The sequence below is a fragment of the Scatophagus argus genome, chromosome 3 (assembly GCF_020382885.2).
Source record: "Scatophagus argus isolate fScaArg1 chromosome 3, fScaArg1.pri, whole genome shotgun sequence".
In the NCBI taxonomy this organism is placed as follows: Eukaryota; Metazoa; Chordata; class Actinopteri; family Scatophagidae; genus Scatophagus; species Scatophagus argus.
Window position 1 is genome coordinate 6,457,421 of NC_058495.1, and position 20,489 is coordinate 6,477,909.

Consider the following 20,489-nt stretch of genomic DNA (forward strand, 5'->3'; position numbering starts at 1 on the left):
AGGGAGAACATGCAAACTCCACACAGAAGGGCCCAGAACGGGATTCGAACCTGGAACCCTCTTGCTGTGAGGCGACGGTGCTAATGTTATATAATAAAAATTTGTAAATATAAAATGATACAAATTTAATTGATAACATTTGAGACAATGGGCAGTAATACACCTTAATCCAGAATGTCTACAACCACACAACTTCTTTATAACTTCCCTATACCGTACAATGTAAACTTGTATGGAGAGCTAACAGGGTGAATTTGCAGTTAACAGTCTGTCCACTAGAGGGAGATATTAGTACTATAATACTTGGGTGTATCTGGCTAGTTTTGGAAATTTTTCAGGTTTTCATTGTGTTATCAAGAACACAGTTTATAGATTACTTCTAGGTCCTGTATTTCATGGTGGTCTACCACAATAAAAATAAATCTGATTTTTTTTCTTTGATTTTTAAAACACGTGGCCAGTTATTTAAAGTTAAATGATCAGCACAGCCCCTCTTACCAAGGTATTATTTCAGAAATGACTTCTGATGTGTCTTGGACCATAATTATGACTCACAGTTGCAGCATATTGCACCATATGGAGATCAGCTTACGTTATTGCACCAGATTTACATATCAAGCACAGTAGATGAGTGTGGGGAGGGAGAGGAGAGGGCAGCTGTGGAGGGATAATGGGATTTTGCCTCCATTATACCCTGAGGATATGGTTTCAGTTTGGGTGTACTTCCACTGTGATAATTACTGCTCTGAATTCATGACAGGATTGGACGACCAAAGTTATATTAGGTTAACATTGATGCAGTTCAGTGATCTAATTCAGGGTTACGTGGAAACTATTAATCATTTGCAATTCAACAGGGTGCTCATTCATGCTTCTATCATATTTATTTGACTCCTGCTACAGTTGTCATCTGATAAACAGAGGAGGTAGGCAGTGATGTGATGTGTCTCATGATCCACCCGGACTGATTCTCACACACTCTGCTTCTCTCCCACATCAGTGCAGCAAACAAAGGCAGCACAAACATGAGAAGCTTGACTGTCAAAGCGGGTGAACCCGAGCTGACCCTTGCCAGCCCGCAGAGAAGACACAGAAGAGCTTTGGTGATGCCCCCATATGTGGTCTTCGTTCACAGGAACTTGCTTATATTCAGTAAACAAAGCAACACTATACAATACTGTGCATGCATACATGGTCAAATTATACAAATAATTTTCAAGGAACAAATAACTATGTCTTCATTTGGATACAATTATATTTGTATTTTAACACATTTACGTAAGCAACTAGAAATAGATTTTCAGTGTGAAATGTAACCACCAACGCTTACATTCTGCCATTAAAAGCAAACACCTTCACATTGTACGCTCAGCACATTTAATTCTGATACATATTTGAATAGATGTCAGTGTGCTGTATTTGCTTTCAGGCAGACAGCAAAAGATGAAGCATTCCACAGAGTCCCTGACATCTTAAAAGATATATTTTGTCTTGTGTACACATGATTGTTGGTTCAAGGTCCAAGCAAGCCAAAACAAGATCACCAATAGCTTAAGAATAAAAAAATGAATTTATGAATGTGTTCTTCCAAGATAACACGTCCAAGGCACAGTCAAGCTAGCAGATCCATGAGGCTGTGCTTTAGGCCACAGAGGCGCGTTGAGCTACATGCTAACATGCTAGCTTAAGCAGGCATGACACTCACCGTGTTCTTAGTGTAGCATGTTAGCGTACTAGCATCTTCTAATTAGCAGCAAACACAAAGCACAGCAGAGGCCAATGCGGATGCTTTTAGTTTTGCAGGTGTTTGGTCATGAACCAGGACTGAACAAAGTGATCATTTTGATCTGATGATCTCTGATGATATCTGTTGAGACATTTCACTCAAAACCACAAATGTCAAAGCTCATGGTGGCATTAGAGAAAAGGTCTGGGGATCACCAGTCATTCACATTTGTCCTCTAGGCGACATGAACGCAGGTACCAAATTTCACAGCAACCCAAATAGTTCTATTAGATATGTCAGCTAGGACCAAAGATCAAGTGTGGATCAAGTGTTGTATCTTTCAGGGAAATTTTTATCTCCAAATTCTCTGGAGTTGGAGGAGAACAGATACACACGACTTCAGTCATTTTAAAACGCTGATACGTGTTCTAACTGTGCCAGTCGGTGACTTATCCCAGGTCTGTGTTTTAGGTGCACACTATACAGAAGTGCGTGTTTACACAATACAAGACTGAAACGAGAGGAATGCACCTGTGCAGGATGACATGCAGGTTTAAAAGTCACTTCTCTCTGCCTGTGAGAAGTGACTGATCACTGAGGCGATGAGCTCAAGCGTCTTCGGCGCACTGAACACTTTGAATTCATTTTAGTTAACGGAAGTAGCGCCAAAAAATATTATCGACAAACAGATGGCACTTTTCTACACCAGTTTCACATCACCCACCCGCGTACATTGTTATGTAATTTGTTATTTCGGCCTCTTCACTTTTATATATATATATAAATATATATGTATAAACGGACAAGATGTGATTAAACATCGATCTTGCAATGTGAGTTTTATCTTTGAGATGCCATTTGACAAACCACCCGCAGTGTTATACATACATACTGAAACGAGCCCTTTCTTTTTGTTGTTGGGAGACAAACCGGAGGCTCCCTCATGGCTCCCTGAGCGTCCCCGATGCGCACCTTTGGGTACCTCAGCTCACATGCACATGAGGATGGGCGGTGCGACGCGACGCGGCGCGGCGCGCGGCAGCCAACGCTGTGCAGCTTGTGCGCATGTTTGGATGTAACGGTGCAGGTCATCTTCATTACATGGTTGATGTTCAACTGGAGGAAGCGAGGATTTGAAAAAAAATAAATAAGCGGCGTTCATAGATCGGAGATATCGACAAGTCAGGTGGCATCATGAGCAAAGTGCAGGGCGGGATGAAATGTGTGAAATATCTGCTCTTTGTTTTCAACTTCATCTTTTGGGTAAGTCCGCTTCAATGACGGTTTGCATGGGAACAACATTATTGCTGTTTTAATAGGATGTTAGTGTTTCGAACAGCCTGGTCATCTTCATTTTTTTTATTGAATGTGTGAGGAGCCGATTCATGTTTGAGCCGTTTATTTGAAATACTCACCGAACGTTGTTTGCATGTGGCGAACCTGGCGGTGTCCCGCCTCACTGTAGTGTTTACATGCTCAACACACTGCAGGCCGACAGTCTGTCCGCTGATGTCGTTAGATATGGCTTTTAATGAACCTGGTTTCGTTATGTACTGGAGAACTGGGCACGTCTGTCCCACCTATTGCCTCAATCCACCTGCTCTGTGCACACTACTCCCTGACTCAACTGTGTGCTTAAATGATCAAACCAATCATAAATCGATTATACAGCTTTAATACCTCATTACAGCTCTGTGTAAGACATGTGTTTAATAATTAACCAGTAAATAAACGCTGAGCCTGTAAGCCACAAACTCTTTCAGCTCTCCTGTGATTTATGTAGTACAGTGTGCATCCCGCAGCACATCAGAGCTGCAGTGTGTTGCTACTTTTCCAATACAGCCCCTGTTCAGATCTTCTCCCTTGATTTGTCACAGTGCTGTGAGTTCCTGCTGCAGGTTTCAGGGTGTGTATGATGTTTCTTTACACACAGGGTTAATCTGTTTTGGGTACATCATAGAAGGGTTTGTTTTGGTTTGTTATGCTGTTAGGTCTGCTCAGATGAGGTTACCTTGACTCAGGCTATTGTAGAGTCAGTTTCGATTTTCAGTGACTGATCATCTGCTATTGTATCAGGTCCAGATGATGAGACTATACCTCTGTCTCGCTCTGGCTGTGCTTCCAGAAGGGTCCAGACTAACAGACTGAGAACAGCTGAGAGCGTTGGGACAAAATTCATCCCACACATTTGCATTTATTTAATTTTTGGTTAATACGATGTCTGAAAACACATCACAGTTTGCTGAAGTCATGTCTCCAAACTGCTGCTTTGGGCTGAAAAAGAGTCCAAAGCCCACAGCAGAAAGGTGCAATTTACTGTCCTGTAAGATAAATAAGATAAATAGAAGCAGTGCATCTCAGCTCAGTAGTTGGAGATTCATCTGATCAGTTAATCAGTTGAGCATTGCAGCTCCATGTGCTATAACAGACTTGCAGTTGTCATTGTTGGATGCCTCTGTTTTATTGCTAAATGATACAATATATATGGATTTAAATGGTTGAATTGACTTATCTGTGCTCTATAAGACAATCACTTGGGTCAACCAGACAGCAGCTTCTTTGTGCAGGAGTTTCAGGACTGAAAGCAGAGCTGTTGTGGTCAGAGCCAAAAGAGGCATACAGTACGCTGTCATTTAGGGGTGCAGAGCCAAACAAGCAGCCAATGCTGGTGTGAGTTACATCACCAAGGCACTGTGAGGCTGGCACAGCCTGTGGCTGAAATGCACCATGGGAGTTGCACCATTGATGCTATGACGCTGCTGTTTAGATATTTTGATGGTCCATATGGAAGCATGAGACGCTGTTGCAAAGTGTTTGGGTCTTTCACTTCCCGGGGAGCACATCCATTGTGCCAAGAAACACTGATTCCTGTTTTCCTGCCAGAATTTGGTGTTTTTTTGTGAAAGTTTTTGAGTTCACTGTTAAAAATTCAAAGATTGGGGTGATATGTTCACCTGCAAATTGTGTATAGGGGTATGTCTGTCCACAGCAATGATGTCCTCTTAATGTTCTGACAGACCCATTAGTCTCATCACACATGATGTTTTGTTTCTCAACTTGGGCAATAGTTCAACATGTGATCCCTAAGAGCAAGACAATGGCACAGAACTTTGTCTTATAAAGAGAACAAAGTTGAAAATCATAGAAGTTGGTATTCTTATGGCTCCATGTGCAGCCTTTGATTTGTTTGAAAGTCTAAAACTGTTAGTAACCCAAGTGGTGATGCATTAACATTTCTTTGGAGAAGTTTGTTTAGAATAAGCAGAAGAAAAAAAGCAGGCAGTGGGAATCAAGAGCCACTTTACTGGCAAGACAAAGACGAGAGTGACACTTGCAGAATCTTAATCAACAGAGGAGCCAGAGTAAAAACATGATGGGCCTCAGTGTTGAACTGTGAAGTGATTTCTGGGCAAACTTGTCATGAGAGTTTAACTCCACAGAAATAATTTAAATCCTAAAAACTTCAGGAAGCACATTTCAAGAAGGTAAAAAAAATGATGCTTTGTTATTCTGCAAAAGTGTGTAATTATCACATTAACATATTTTATCTAATTTATTGTCTCTCAGCTGTCAGGCCTGCTGGTGCTGGCTGTGGGTCTTTGGCTCAGGTTTGACCCAGAAACAGTGAGGCTACTGGCAGATGATGGGGCCCCCGACGCCTTCTTCATCGGTACGTGCAGCCTCCATTCACACCTCACCTATTGATCGTAAAATATGGTGCAATATGCAATATGGTGTAACGAGAGGAAAAGCTTAATAAACTGCTTGATTCAGTCACGTCATTTAAATAACTAATTAACGCCAATTTTGCGTATGTCCACCAGCCAACAATGCAACTGTGCAGATGTAAGTGTTAATATGGGGAAGGACATGAGAGAACGATAAGCCACGTGTCATATGTTGCTCATTAATTTGAATCAAAAGCCAGAAAGTACGAGTCAAGTCAGCAGACTGACATCTTGCTGTTACAAATGTCAAAGATGAGACTGAAAAATGTTCAAACACATAATTTTTCGGGGTGTTAACACATATTATTGTGGTACAAAGAGAATCTAAATTTGATGAAAAAAAATATCCAAAATTTCTTTATGTTTTCTTACACAGGATAGTATCAGATTTCATGCCTGATGACGCCAGGCTTTATGGTGCACAGTAATAGTTGTTTAACAAGCCCTTGTTAACTTCCCATGGGATTCCCCACCACCAGTTTAGCTTTCAAGGGCCGCAGGTGTTAACAAGCAGTAATGAACGCTTAACAGGCACATTTTACCCTCCCTGCATGAAGATGTTTCATCACTTCCTCTGCACGACGCCATCACTTTTCTGAGTGGTTTTAATCATTATTTACATCCTCACTTATTGGGCCCTTGAGTGACATATGGGCCTGTGTGCTGAGGGGAAGTGAAAGAGGAGATGCCAGATGATTACTGAAATGCACCATTAGAGGTAGCGCTCTGGTTTATTGGTTATAGAGACAATCGCTCATGTTCAGAAATATTGATTTGATTTTCCCCATCGCTGGGACAATAAAAATTGATCAATCAGAGATACTCAAACAGTGATAAATGGACCGGAGCCTCCAACTGATTACTGACAGCTCTGTGTCACTGCTGAAATATTTCATAAGTTCATAGGACTTTGTACTCAGGTGGCTTTGGATTGATGTTAAATATAGAGTTCTTTTGCAGAGCTCTGAATAAAACACACAGTGTGTGATTAAAACGTGCAGTAGGCCAGACAAACACCCTTCAGTGTGTAGTAGTCTTGCAGTACTCATACAATAGTCCCCCTCTATCTCGCTGTCGCTCTGCGTAGGAGCAGATGATTAGAAAGAAGCCTATTCTTGTTACTCCAGTTTAGACCATGACCTAAAATGGTGACTTCACTTCATCAGCCCTCTGCTGTGCTTTCATGGAACTGGCTGCCTCCCTAAGGACATCAGTGGCAGGTTGGGTGGGGCAGGTGATGAGGGTCTATCCCCAAGACTCCTTTATGAGAAGTCACAACACTGTACCATGCAGTGTATCTTTGTCAAAAGCTGTTTCATTCAGAAGCTTGTGCAAATATGTGGAAATGCAGTCTAAGAAACATTCAAATAAATCCAAAACAAAGTTGGTGCTGTCATACACAGCACATGAGGTAGTCATGATATTTTTGAGCTAAAATATGCAGCTGTCACAGTTGTCTGTTTATGCAAACTACTGTAGGTGAGATAACTTTTCCTCAGTTCACCAGTAATTTGATATGCAAATATCACAGAGCTTGGCCAAACTTATCACACACATTTTTAATGTGTATATTTATTATTGGAGAAGACACATTTCAGCTGCAAATAGCGTTCTTTTCAATCCACTACATTTACAGTTATAGTACAATTGCAGCTTGAGGATTTACATACAAAAGATGCGATCATCTTAAAACCTGTGTTGCATCTTTTTCATGGATTAAACTGTATTATGGATTAACAGTACATATAACTGTCAGAATAATGTCCATCTTGACCAGACACAGCATCAATAATACTAATAATGTATTAATAACATAACAAAACAGTGAAAGGTGAGGGTCTACATTGAGTACTTCTTTGCTGATAGTACTTAAGTACTTTTCTATATGGAAAATTTTGCATGCAGAACCTTTACTTAAAATGGCATATTTGTACTTTGTTGTGTTGCTACTCAAGAATAAGGTCTGAATACTTCCTGCACAAGTGTTGATCTGTCCCACAGCAGCCCCTGTTGTTAGGCAACAACCAACCACAGCAGATTACCCAGTGCAAAGGTATCAGTTTTTCTAAATATATGACAGATGTTGCAGGGGATCGATCGTCTTACAGGGTAGCCTTAGCAACAAAATAAATATCATCAGGAGGTTGTTCCTGAGCACAGTGGTGGGACGTTCCTTCTTACATTCACTGCTAGCAAGGGGACTAAACAGAGTGTGATACCATAACAAGGCAAAGTGGCAGCATTCCCCAAGGGTGAATCACTTTCCATTCTGTCACCTTTGTTGCCTGCTGCTTCAGCGTGTAAACAGCCCATATGTGCATATACAAGATACAGACAGAGAGACTATCTTAACTTCAGAGACGGAGAGATGTTTACACTCATTAGGGCGTATTGCTACAAGCTACCTGTTATCAGCATTAACAGCGAGGAGGAGGTACAGTTGGCAGCTGTCTGAAGGATATCACCAGTTTCACTGAGAGGAAGTGCTTCAGCATATATTAAAGTCTGTGCTTAAGCGATGGAAAACATCACCAGCCAAGATCAGTTCTGTCGACACTTTGTATATACGGTAGAAGTTGTCTTGGCTCATAATATTTTCCATTGCTAACTCTTTTACTTTGAAGCAGTGTTTCCCTCGCTTCAAGCTGTCTGTTCACCTTGTCTTTACCTTCCTTTTGTCCAACAGAAGGAAAACAACAGCTTGCAATCCTCCCCATGTGGATTAATTAAATTGCTGCTGTGGTTGCTGTCTGTGTCACTGATTAGACCCTTAGCATGGACCTCAGAGACTGTTCCAGCGTATGGTTACAGTGTACAGTGCCGTAGTGAGGGCGGGGAGCAGGGGAGCAGACCGATGAGGTGACGACATCCAGGCTTGCAGAGAGCTGGATTGGTGGGAGATGTAGTCTAATTTTGCAGTTATCATACCCTTTAAAATTAGATTTTGCCTTTTTACTGGACAGATGGCATTTGTTTTACTGCTTTACCCTGCAGGGCCGTGCATGCACAAAGTCTGAGTAATTAGAAATAACACTAATGCATCATAAGAGTAACCCAGAGGCATTGTATCTCAATAGACTCTGCAGTGCCATCAGCCTTAATTCAAATTTCAAACTTGTATAGCTGAGCAGGATTTCCAGCCATTTGCAGCTTTCCTGCAGCAAGGCAGAATCCTGCCTCTTGTTGTACTCAGCATAGTGACAGCAACGGACCGAGAGACACAGAGGATTTTTAATTTTAGCAGTTTCTGTCTCAACAAGCACTGATCCATCTCCAATATTTTCCTGCAGAATTAGACACTGCACCAGGACACCATTTATACACCAATTCTAATCTGACACAGTAAATGCACTCATTTATTTCTCATGATATACCAAGTGGAGGCAAAGTGACAAAGAAGTACTATCAAGCCAAACAAGACAAAGCACAAGCAGTTTGTGTCAAAGATTCTCTTTGTGTTTCAGACTTCTTTCATCTGGACTCAAAGCTTCAAAATGCACAAGTGGCTGGACTGAAGGAGTAGACTGATAACTGAACTGTAGGAGGCCATTCAGAGCTTTTAGGCTACTCAAAGAGATAGTCAAACACAACAACAGTCCTTTATATAAATTCTTCTTTGACACAAAGATGAAACCAGTTGGGTCATGCTGCCATCCTCAGGTGAAGCTGTGAACTGCAGTCACGGGGCAAAGCAGTACCTCACTGTGATCACATGTTTTGTCTTCTTTATCTATTTAGGCTATAAATTATTGTATCATGAGCATTACACGACTGGCAGATTGTCCATTGTCCACTCACAATTCAAACTAATCTGTCCACCTTTTCTCTCCTCAGCTGTGTACATCCTTCTTGGTGCAGGAGGGCTGATGATGATCGTTGGGTTCTTTGGTTGCTTCGGGGCTGTTCGTGAGTCTCAGTGTCTTCTTGCATCGGTGGGTAGAAGTGCTCCAAAGTGCTACCTCCTGCGGTGTTATTCATGTGCTGTAATGTTGTGTTTTGATGTTCTTTTACTGCTTTTTTAAATACGAACTGGTTCAATTTCACACTTTTCAACACTTTATTTTAAAAGGTATGTAATTTCTAAAAGGCATCCTAGTAATTTTCCATGAAGTTTCCTGGAAAGATCAAATGCAATTTGGTACTCAGTACTGGGGAAATAGAGTTTTACTGGTATGCTTCCAGTTAATTTATTCCACTTAGCTGCGAGGGTATGCAGAGTCTTATAGACAGTGCACAGCAGGCAAAAGCATTGTGATATTTGTCAGTGGAAAAACATAAATATGAACAAATATGGAGGAAGCTTCAAATAATGGATAAAAATTTATTTTGGTTTAAAATTATTTTTTTTCTTTCCATCACATTAAAACATTCCCTACTGTATAATTGAATTAGTACCAAATTACATACTTCTTCCCCGGAAATGCCTTAGGAAATTATTAAGAAATGATCTCAAAGATTGTTTGGTCAGCTGCTGTTTCCAGAGTCAAGAATGAACTTTAATCAATCATAGAATTGGGAAATTAGCGGGAAATGACTGACCCATGAAATGAAATGTTGTCCTCTTCATCAATCACTGACGCCAGCTCTTTTTGTGTGAAAGATAGCCCTCAAAAGAAGGGAGTGATAATAAAATGCCTCTTCTCCTCTGCAGTTCTTTGCTTGCCTTGTGATCATCTTTGGAGCAGAGATTGCCGCTGGTGTGTTTGGATTCATGAACAAAGAGCAGGTACAGCACTTAAGTGATAAGTGAAATGATTCAAACAGGTAACAGTAATATCTTCTAATCAATTATTTTTCGTTATCTTTCATCAATAACAGATTGTTGAGGAAGTCCAAAAGTTTTACAGCAGCTCCATTGCAGACTCATCCAATTCAAATGGCACTGCAATAGCATTGATTTACCACGAAACAGTGAGTAAAGCTTGACTGCTCTTCAGTTACCTCCTTCATATTTGTTTTGGTTTGTCATGTCACAGTTTAATACTTTTTCATTTTTTTAATTTACAGCTCAACTGCTGTGGAGGCTCCACATCAGACACGCCTAACGCGCTTTGTGCAGAGGTTGCAGAAGACACAAAGGTGAGCCCGCATGCATGCTGTTACTCTTTATGTCCACACGGTGGCAGTCTACCAACACGACAACATCTGCAGTACCTCTAATTAACAAAATGAATGTTGTATTGATATTTTCAGGATTGTCTCACTGCAATAACGGACTTCTTCAATGAGAAACTTCATATTATTGGATACATTGGGATTGGCATCGCAGGAGTAATGGTGAGAAATTACAAAACTTTCAAATAATAACAATGATGATACTGGATTAAATGTTTTAATGTGACCCAAAATGTGTCTGATTTCAGATCATAGGAATGATCTTCAGTATGGTTCTGTGTTGTGCTATCAGGAACAACAGGGAGGTCATATAGATGGTGAGTTGACCACCACCAGCCAGTCCTCTACACGTTCACTGATCCCTTCATAATCAACTGCATAAGAAGGGAAACATCAAAGTTACTTTCCAATGTCATTTCTCACAGTCCAGAGTGATCTGGTGGGGAGGTTCACTGAATAGCACTGAGAGAGTCCAACACATCCCAGTTGTCCCAGCTGTCCACTGGCCAAATTCAACACGATAAGCTGGTCATCTTCACACCTTCTCCCGAACTCCACCAGCACTGAAAATTTATTTCTCTGTTCTTTCCATAACACATGCTCCGCTTTTGGCACAACTCTGTGACATTCTTTGGTTTTAAGACCTTTTCATTGCTGCCCCTCCCCCCATAGAGGCGAGAGTGCTCCACTGTAGTTACAACACAGCATATGAAGTTTTCTTTGACACAGGAATGTTGTGACTGAGGAGTATTGCTGTAAATATGGACATCTATTTTATGTATCTGCTGTTAACATTATTTACCTTGCCCTTTCTAGACATTTTTATGTGATTTATAGGCCTTATGCCAATCATACAACGTGTGCTTAAATGTTTTGAGGACTAGTCTACCTTTGCAAAGTAAATGTCCATTATGTGCCTATATTTATTCACACAGACAAGCCTTCAGCTGCTGTGCTGTTCATTATTCCTTGCAATTCGAAAATGTATATAATGAGTGTGCTTGCTCCCAGACACCACTCTCAAGTATTTCTACTATTAAAGCACAATAGAGGAAGTGTAGACAAGATATCAACCCAAAGGGTTAGGAAAGGTCTGATGACAAACTGCCACTCTGAGAAACTCCAAATTCATCTTAAAGGTCCTGAGTAACACTGCGTCTTAAGCTCTCCTGGAGCGTTTGTGAACTGTAACAGTGAGCTAGGTTTTGCATTTTGAGTGAATTCTTTTGGATGTAAATTTTGTTGGTGTGCCAATAAGATGTGAGTTATAGGATAATACCGTTTATGTCATACTGTTAACCATAATAAAAAAAAAACTGGGTGCTTTTAGTGAAGTGTTTGGCTGCTTTCTGTTTCAGTGTGTATAAATCACAAGTTTGCCTCTCGTGTGATGTCAGAGGTAAAAGCAGAGCAGTGGTGTCATAGATGCAAATTTTGTGGGCGCTGGGGTTCCTGAACATGTCAGAGCTCCGTGTAGACTTCCTGACATGAAATGGCAGCCTTTCAGCAGAGCAGCACAATGCTACATCAGAGATAAGTAAAGTAGCTACATATGACCATACTAAGTCAGGATTCTTGAAACAATATTACACCGGCTTTACAAAATCGTCTCTACTGAACAGCTAGTGTTTTTGCTCTGACACAGTTAGAAACTCCATCAGCTGAGGAAGGTCACTGGATGTGGTTGGAATCTTTTAAACAAGTGGACCTTCGAAGCTGAAACATTACATTGAGTTCAGAACTGGTATAAGTGCATTTGTTATACTTCCTTAAGTTTCTTTCCAAATAAAAAACAAAGCTCATGTGACCACCACCACTGATGCCTGAAATGTTTAGTTACACTGTGATCTAAGATCTGAGACAGGTTTAAGTGTTCTCCAGTTGTGGAAGTATTCAAAAGTATGCATTAACTGAGAATACTTTCAACTGAGTGCAGTGAGAGCAACAGAAAAAGTTTAATAGCTTGCCTGTATGGTCATTAAAACGGAGTTTGATTTACTGCTACTTCTCTACATTTCAAAAGGAAATACAGTACTTTTACTCAGCTACATTTATTCAATAACTCTACTGCAATATGCTAATAATTTATGATGTATGTATGTAAATGTTAAGATTACTTTATTGGTGCAGAAGGGGTAATTCACAAGCCATGATTAAAATTAGCCCCACTTTTAGGAAGTGCAACAGAAGAGTGATGAACACATCAGTAACTATAAAGAACTAATACACACTACTTCACAAATCAGAGGGTGTCATATGGTAGTGTGAATGTATTAAATCAATCTATGAACACAGAATGAACATGTTGCAAATTTTAATGTAATTACACATATATGCATGTACAAAAAGCCATAAACACAAAATAAGAAACAGTTGTCTTTCACAGGCTCACAATAATGCTTTTTTTGACCAATAGCCTTGTTTTTTCTGAGTGAAATGTTAGTTTGCTCTGTTAAGGCATGAAACAAAAATTTGCAGGTATGCATATTTAAATAAACAAACACATATATAATATTATATATATGAAATGTGCATGAATGCATCTCAAGTTTTTGCAGATACAATGACTGCAGTTCAGACTATTAAATAACTGGAGGCCTAATATCAAGTATACAACAGGGCACGGTTTAGGATTTGGCAAGTATATGGTCCCAAGTCAGCAGAAAGATTCATGATCGAATGTTTAAAAAATTAAAGATCCCTTGAAATAAATTGGGGCCCCATGCAACCTTTGTCTGAAGCCTTTGTTCCAACTTGAAGGCTTTGTAACAAGGGACAGTTGCAGAAAAAGAGAAAAAAAAAAAAAATACCAACAGCATTCAAAGTTGCTGCATTTCAGAAATTTAACACAAAAACCAACATACAAATACAAATATGAAAGGGGATAGCATGGAAGAAAACACAAAAATAGGACTGTCTCTTTGATGGAGTGAGCTCCCCCTCCCTCACAGAGGGAAACAGGACTGTCTCAGGGACAAAGAAAAAAATAACACTGCAACTCTGTCCCCGAGTCCAGTAAGGCTAACAGCTTCAAGTGCAAACGTTGGCTGCAGACTAATGAGTAGGTCACAAAGTGTTCAAGTGCAACACAGCTGTCAGACCATAGAGAAGATGAAATCCTAGGTCTCTATACACCCTGAAGCCTTTCTGACTCAGTCAAACCAGACTTGTAAACTGATGGTATGTAGCTGCCATTCTTCTGCCACGAGGAAGGTCCTCTGCATAGCCAGTCAGCAAGCTGATGTGCTCATGCCGACAGGAGGGTTAGAGGCGAGTTGTCCAGGATGTATTCACCAATGCCAACAAAGTACATAACCTGAGCAATGCCGAACAGAGGAGCAATGACCAGGGCTCGACAGCCAGCACCTTTCAGGAAGGCAGAGGGTCCCTCCTTCCTCATTATTTTACTGAGGAGAAACAGAACAATGAGATTATTTATACACACAAAAAGGGGGAAGAAATGCAGTTTTGTAACAGTGAATGGCTCAACTGTCTTACCTCACACAATCCAAAACACCATTGTAGGCCTCCTCATTGGATCCTTTGCTCAGCGACTGCAGCCTAGTTTTCACCACTGGGGAAAAAAAGGGGGGAAAATGTAACATCTCAAAATATTACAATACTGTTACTAATTGACAGGGCACATCATGGTTGCCTTGGCAACTAAAACTCACCATCACATGGGTTAACAGCCACAGCAGCAGTAGATCCTGCCGCACAGCCTGAGAGGAAAGCCCAATAGAAGGGTGATGACTCCTCGGGGCTGGGCTTGCCCAGGCGGTTCAGGTTGGCAAACAACGGGAAGTAGACAATAGAAAAGGGAACATCTCTGAAAGAAATTTGAAATAAACCGATAAATAAATGTAGATTTAGACTGAAAATCTGATAAAGCAACTGATCTAAAAAGTTAACGTGGTTCCTTTTCAAAGGGAATACGAGTTTTACCTCATCAGTGTTGCCCCCAGACCTTTGTAGAGCCCCTGGATGCCCTGTGTATGGAGGAGCTCCCTTGCGATCTGAGTGGCAGATACAGCTCGTGGTGCTGAGATCACTGTGCCAGAGTAAGAGCGGCTGAGCATGGTGTTGGTGGCCACAAGCTTGGTGGGCGACATCATGATTGGTTTTTGATGCTGGGCAGCTTTGGAGAAAAGACAAAACATATTAAAATGTATAAAGCACTGGGGCTACGAAGCACTGCCTTGAATTAAATGCCCGCACGAATAATATTCAATATCAAATGTGTGTTATTCTCACCGAGTCTGCCTGCATCCTGTAGCTGTATCTTGAGCATTTCCATGGGGGTGGTGACAATGACCTGGCACATGCCTGCACCGCAACCTGCCAACATCTCTTTGAACACCGTTAGCCCCTTTCTGTTAACAGAGAAAAAATGTTTAGCAACACAACAGAAGGGATGCTGTATTTTTCTGAAGAAGGCGATTTCATTTAATCGTGCTTACCCATCCCTGGCAAGTTTTTGCCTGAAGAAGTCATTAGCAGCCAGCTTGATTGCCTTCTCAGGGGTGACCAGGGTCAAATTTACAGCAGCACCTGAGGAGAAACAAATACACAGTTAGCACTGAAGTCACAAACTTTTCATTTAGCACATGTACAAAAACATTTCCCGCACCTATCATTACATTAGACTGTAATAAGTCCAGTGTAAAACATATAAAATAAATGCTCAATTTAAAGTAGCTACAGTCATGATGAACTTAAAAGAAATCACATTAAAAACATGAATTTCAGAAGGAAAATGAGAAACAAGCCAAACGCAAGACAATAGAGGAAATGAGGAGGACAATGAACATCCACAGGAAGATGCAAACATCAAGGCCATGAAGTACAGTGAGACAGTATATGATAACATGGCCCACTTTATGTGGAGCAAACTTTAAGAAAGGAAATTTGTGTCTACTGAAAGGCTCCAAGTGAGTTAAGTAGGTTAATGACAACAGACAAGAGAGATGATGTTAGTGAAAGGAAAGACCAAATCCTCCACTCCACTGCATACTGCGTGCACAGACTTTGGGAAAACTTAAAAATTGTTCTGTGAGACTGCTGAAAGAAACTTCAGTTCATCACAGAGTGATTTTCAAGATCAAACGAAGTCTGCAAGGACACAGCTGACAGTCCAAAAATGAGGATCTACGACAAGTTGACAGGACAGTGAAGAGACAGCCAAGTAGTTATTTACAAGTAGTCAAATAACAGAACAAATAGATGACACAACAAAAACTTATGCCTATAGTTTTAAATAGAGCAATATTGTAAGAACCATTTAATGATTTGCCTCCAGCGTGGCTGCGCCTTATCGGCTAGCCTTCAATATCCGAGGGGACCCAAGTCTGTAATATGAAAAACACAGATGCAAACAAACAGCATTCCTCACACAAGAAGAGACCCAGACTTAAGGTCTCAATTTTCCTCATATTTAACTACGTCCATAAGAATTCACTTTTCCTTCTCTACATTACATCAATACACTGATAATTTCAGTAGGACATGTTTTTTTATTTCCATGAATTCTATTAAACCAGACCTGAAAAACCACTTTGCATGAGAAAAGATTTGGCCACCTCCTCTTGATAATTATTCCAATTCATAGCTGTGTTATTGTGTAAATCAAGCAACTCATGCACTCAAAACACATTGCATCTAAAACCTCAGCAATATGTACCCAGTTGTAATAAATGTTCAGCCTCACCACAGAAACATTTCACTCTCTCGTACATTTAATCCTCTCCTATGTCCTAGTCTACTGGCTGTTAATATTCAGATGTGTATAAATCTTACCTCTGTACATTCCAAAGTAACCCTCTGATCGAACTGTCTTGATAAGGCAGTCCATCCTAAAAGAAAAAAAACACAAAATCAGAAAGCAAGGAAAATATTATTGTATAAACTATTTAAGATGGTTGACAGAAAAGAAATATTGAAATATTTTAAGGAATGATTGTTTAAAACAAACAAAAAAAAAATTCAAGGCCCCTTATGTATCACAATGACAGTCAGGGAATGGTGACTGATTTGGGGTAAATGGAGCAGTACATTTCCCACCCTTACAAGGCATTCATGGGCATTTGGGCCACCTCAGTAGAGAGGAATGAGGACCATGATCGTCCATCAAGTCAGGAATGTTCCTAAGTCTACACACCCTGATGCCCTGCATGTGTCATTATGGGATTAGCGAGAATAGTATCGGATTATACGTGGAGGTAGTAGGTAAAATGCCAAGAGATTTAGCAAACAGAGTGTGTCATACAACAAAACACGAACTACAAATACTTACATGCTCTTGTAGATCTGCTGACCTTGTCTCTGATTCTGTAACCTGGTCTTGGCCAAGTCAATGGGGAAGACACAAGTAACCCCAACAATACCAGCAATACCTCCATTAATGAGCTTGGCTGGGAGGCTGTAGGGAAACAACAAAAATAAATGCATAGCATCAATAGCTGGGAAATCAATTCAGAATCAGAATCCGAATTCCTTTATTTATCCCAGAGGGGAAATTCATATTCAACTGTAAATTTGTGAAAACTGAAATGAAAACAGTCCTATAATAAAGTCTGAAGTGAAAATTTATTTCCATTATCTTCTGAATTTTCAAGTATTTTGTTGCTTTTCTGTTTAACAGCATTGTGGATTCTTCATGTCTGGATTGTGGCCAGTTGGGCACCTTAGACTATGGGAACATTTTTGATCAAATCACTTAAAGTACTCTATTACATCATGTAGCCCAAACTACATCATGTTAAGGTACGAACTTGCGCTGTAAATAAGAACTGCTTTTAATCTTCATTCAAATTACCAGTCATTTTTTCAATTACTCAATTTGTGAACAGGACATCTACCAGAATTTCACAGGGTGATGTCATTGAAAGTTCTTGCTGGGTCCAGCCAACAGCCAATAACCCACAGATAAATAGCTTACATGAAAGTGGCAATTGAATTGAATTGAATGAATTGAATTGAAATGAAAAGGCAAAACTACTATGTAATATTGAGCACTTATACTTGAAAACTTATAATAAAAATAATTAATCAAAGGGTCAAAATGCCTAAATAAGTCAACAGACTAACAACACAAAGAAACAGAATGAATGAAACTTACCTGATCTGATGCTGAGACATGGTGGCTTTGAAATAAATGAAAACAAGTGTAAAACGCAGTGATGAAGTTCCAAGTGTTCCTCAGTCAGACAATGAAGTCCTAGACAGAGCAAACGGAACGGAAGTTACTTTAAGTACAAGCAGACACAGCTTATCCTACTCATTGCAAAGGCTTTGGCTTATCTACACGCCACACACGGTCACGGGACCATGACGTAGCCGCTCCTTGTAATACGAGTAGTACAGGTGGGCGTGTTCTAGCTCACATACCGGAACACCATACATGGGCATTACCCCTTTTTCATACATTCTTGATAACGTTCCTGATCTATCGTGGGGGCTAAATTTCCAAGAATCCAGCAGTTATGTGATCTTTGTAGTAAACTTACTTTTTTGGGACTGTGTCATCACACAGCAATAACAAGGTGTTTCCGCTCTTTCTTTAAGTGCAAACATGACGGTTTACTGCATTTCAAGTAAAGGTTCTGCATTTATGTATCAAGTATTTTCCACTTCTGACAAATTTAGCTACATATTAGATGAGAAATTATAAATAAAAAAGCAAAGCACTTCCTGCACAGCTGTGTCTCAAGGCGGTTGTTTGAGAACAGAAACTCTCAGTTTCATACATAAGGTTAGCAGGAGGCGCTCATTCAGAACAATACCGTCTGTAAAAAACGTACAGGTTCGCTATCAAAAACAAATTTAGTGACTATTCACTTCAACATATATTAAAGTTTCTTACTTACCAAAAGATTGTCTCGTAGTTATTCTCACAGAGTTTTTTTCGAATCCTTTCCTGTCGACTTCTTCTCAGCCCGCCGGTCGAGTCAGCTAATATAGATATGAGTAGACAGACTGGAAATTTCCATTGAGTTTTAAGCAGGGGGGCGGAGTCGCCTAGGCCTCCACTGTCGTTAGAATTACAACCAATCATCGATTAGCTAGCTTGCATATTCGGAGTTGATTGGCTAAACTGACCAACCCCGTGCTTTACTGGTAGGTAGACTTGTCAATCAAAGTGTCCCACCAATCATGCTCTTAGGAGGATGGGTAATGGTCAACGTTCAAAGACCCGTTGTTCACATTTTTTTTTTAGCTATTAACGTTTCAAGTTAAAGAATAGTGATGAATATGCTAAAGGTTAGACATTTTATTGGAGAGATTAGTGCTAGATATGTCAAGAGTTCAGGTCATCGTTTCCCCAAAGCACCGTTTGGTTAAGATAATCCTGGTCTCATTGTAAATCTGTAGGTTAAGATCATAATGTCATTAAGATCATTCGGGTAACCTTGTTGGGATGACACTCTTATCTAGTCAGGTGTATATAGGTTGGTTTTAGTGATGTAAAGTGACTAAACTGTAACAAAAATATGCTTTTTAAAGCATTAAAGTAGAATTTTGATGTACTTAAGACTTTACACAAGTACTAGCATTATGCTACTTTGTACTGCAATAATGTACTGATATTGTACTGCATGATTATATGCATCGAAATGTAAAAATATAAGATGGAATAATGTAAGTAGATGTTTTGGTGTTAGGGAGTTATTTACATTACATGACTGATTTAAGTGTTCATCAGAGTGATGGCCTGCAGGAAGAAGCTGTTCTTATTACGGCAAACAGTGTTCTCTAGCTCCTACCACAGAGGAGAAGGTGAAACAGGTTGTGTTGGATGGATCTGCAGTGATGTGTTGTGCCCATTTCCTAGCTCTGTACATACTCAGCAGAGGAGTAGATTGAACTGATTGAACTTCCTGAGCTAGCACAGGAAGTACATTCTCTGCAGGGCTTTTTTGATGGCAGAGACTAAGTGGGATGTCCTGGGAGGTTGCGGATGCCAGAAATCTGAAGATTTCCACAGCATCCACAGTATTGTTGAGTATGGTGATGGGAGTAGAGTTTGGAGGGCTTTTCCTGACACCCACAGGAGATGGGACTCTGAGGTGCAGTTGTTGGTGCAGAGGGAGAGGAGCAGAGGCGACAGCACACATCCACAGGGGGCCCCAGTATCTACCGTCAGGGTGCCGGATGTGATTTTCCTCAGCCGCGCTTGGTGCCACCAGCCTGTCAGGAAGTTTGTGATCCACTGTCAGCCACAATTAGCTGGTTCAGTTTTAACTGGAGGACTTGGCAACCTACAGGGGGTCCAACAGGGAGGCGGAGTGAGTCAACACCAGTCTTTCAAAGGAGTTCATGATCACAGAGATCAGTGCACAAGACCTGTAGTTATTTAACCATGTGAGAGAGGGTTTCTTGGGGACTGGAATGCCAACTGAATAGCACAGACTTTTCAGACACAAAATTTATAAAATGGCACTAAAAATATAACTTTCCACTACAATGTTGTTAATGGAAGTTTTCATGTTTTAAGCAATGGCTGACAGGAGATGTTTAACAGGTACTGTCATATAGGCCAAAAAGAGACATATGCATAAACATTCATAGATCCACCCAAATTGTTTCTATTATGTTGATAGGTGTCTCAGACAACACTGTGTTGCTGGGAGACTGCACCAACAGGGGAGGAGAAATAATCTACGAACTTGTTGTAGATGGAGAAAACCTTATTGCTCCCAAGCTGAGATCTGGAAATTGTTCTTAATTTGGGAGAAGATGAACCAGATAATGATCAGAGAATCCCAAAGCTGTACAGGGGACAGTCTGAATGTTTGTGCTCCATGTTAGTTATATGGCCTGCCAGATGCTATAATGCCTCATGAAAGCAAAGTATCTGAAGACTTTATCCACCACTAGTTGATCCTGGTTTCATAATGCATAATCTTTCAACAGGACTAATG

The 20,489-nt window shown here is 40.4% G+C and overlaps 2 protein-coding genes across 2 annotated transcripts; one reads left to right on the plus strand and one right to left on the minus strand.

The window, feature by feature from the left end:
* The first annotated feature begins 2,754 nt into the window (after positions 1–2,754).
* tspan2a (tetraspanin 2a) lies at positions 2,755–11,903 on the plus strand. The gene is made up of 9 exons (XM_046383099.1): positions 2,755–2,989; positions 5,294–5,396; positions 9,289–9,386; positions 10,106–10,180; positions 10,273–10,365; positions 10,462–10,533; positions 10,648–10,731; positions 10,818–10,886; positions 10,995–11,903. The coding sequence occupies exons 1-8, from the start codon at positions 2,921–2,923 to the stop codon at positions 10,881–10,883; spliced, it is 660 nt and encodes a 219-aa protein (XP_046239055.1). The 5' UTR covers positions 2,755–2,920; the 3' UTR covers positions 10,884–10,886; positions 10,995–11,903.
* Positions 11,904–12,866: 963 nt separating this feature from the next.
* slc25a55a (solute carrier family 25 member 55a) lies at positions 12,867–18,582 on the minus strand. The gene is made up of 10 exons (XM_046383101.1): positions 18,435–18,582; positions 17,687–17,785; positions 16,862–16,987; positions 16,366–16,421; positions 15,030–15,120; positions 14,824–14,942; positions 14,515–14,707; positions 14,244–14,398; positions 14,068–14,143; positions 12,867–13,976 (listed from the first exon to the last, which is right to left on the minus strand). The coding sequence occupies exons 2-10, from the start codon at positions 17,704–17,706 to the stop codon at positions 13,817–13,819; spliced, it is 996 nt and encodes a 331-aa protein (XP_046239057.1). The 5' UTR covers positions 17,707–17,785; positions 18,435–18,582; the 3' UTR covers positions 12,867–13,816.
* Between the last annotated feature and the right edge of the window lie 1,907 nt (positions 18,583–20,489).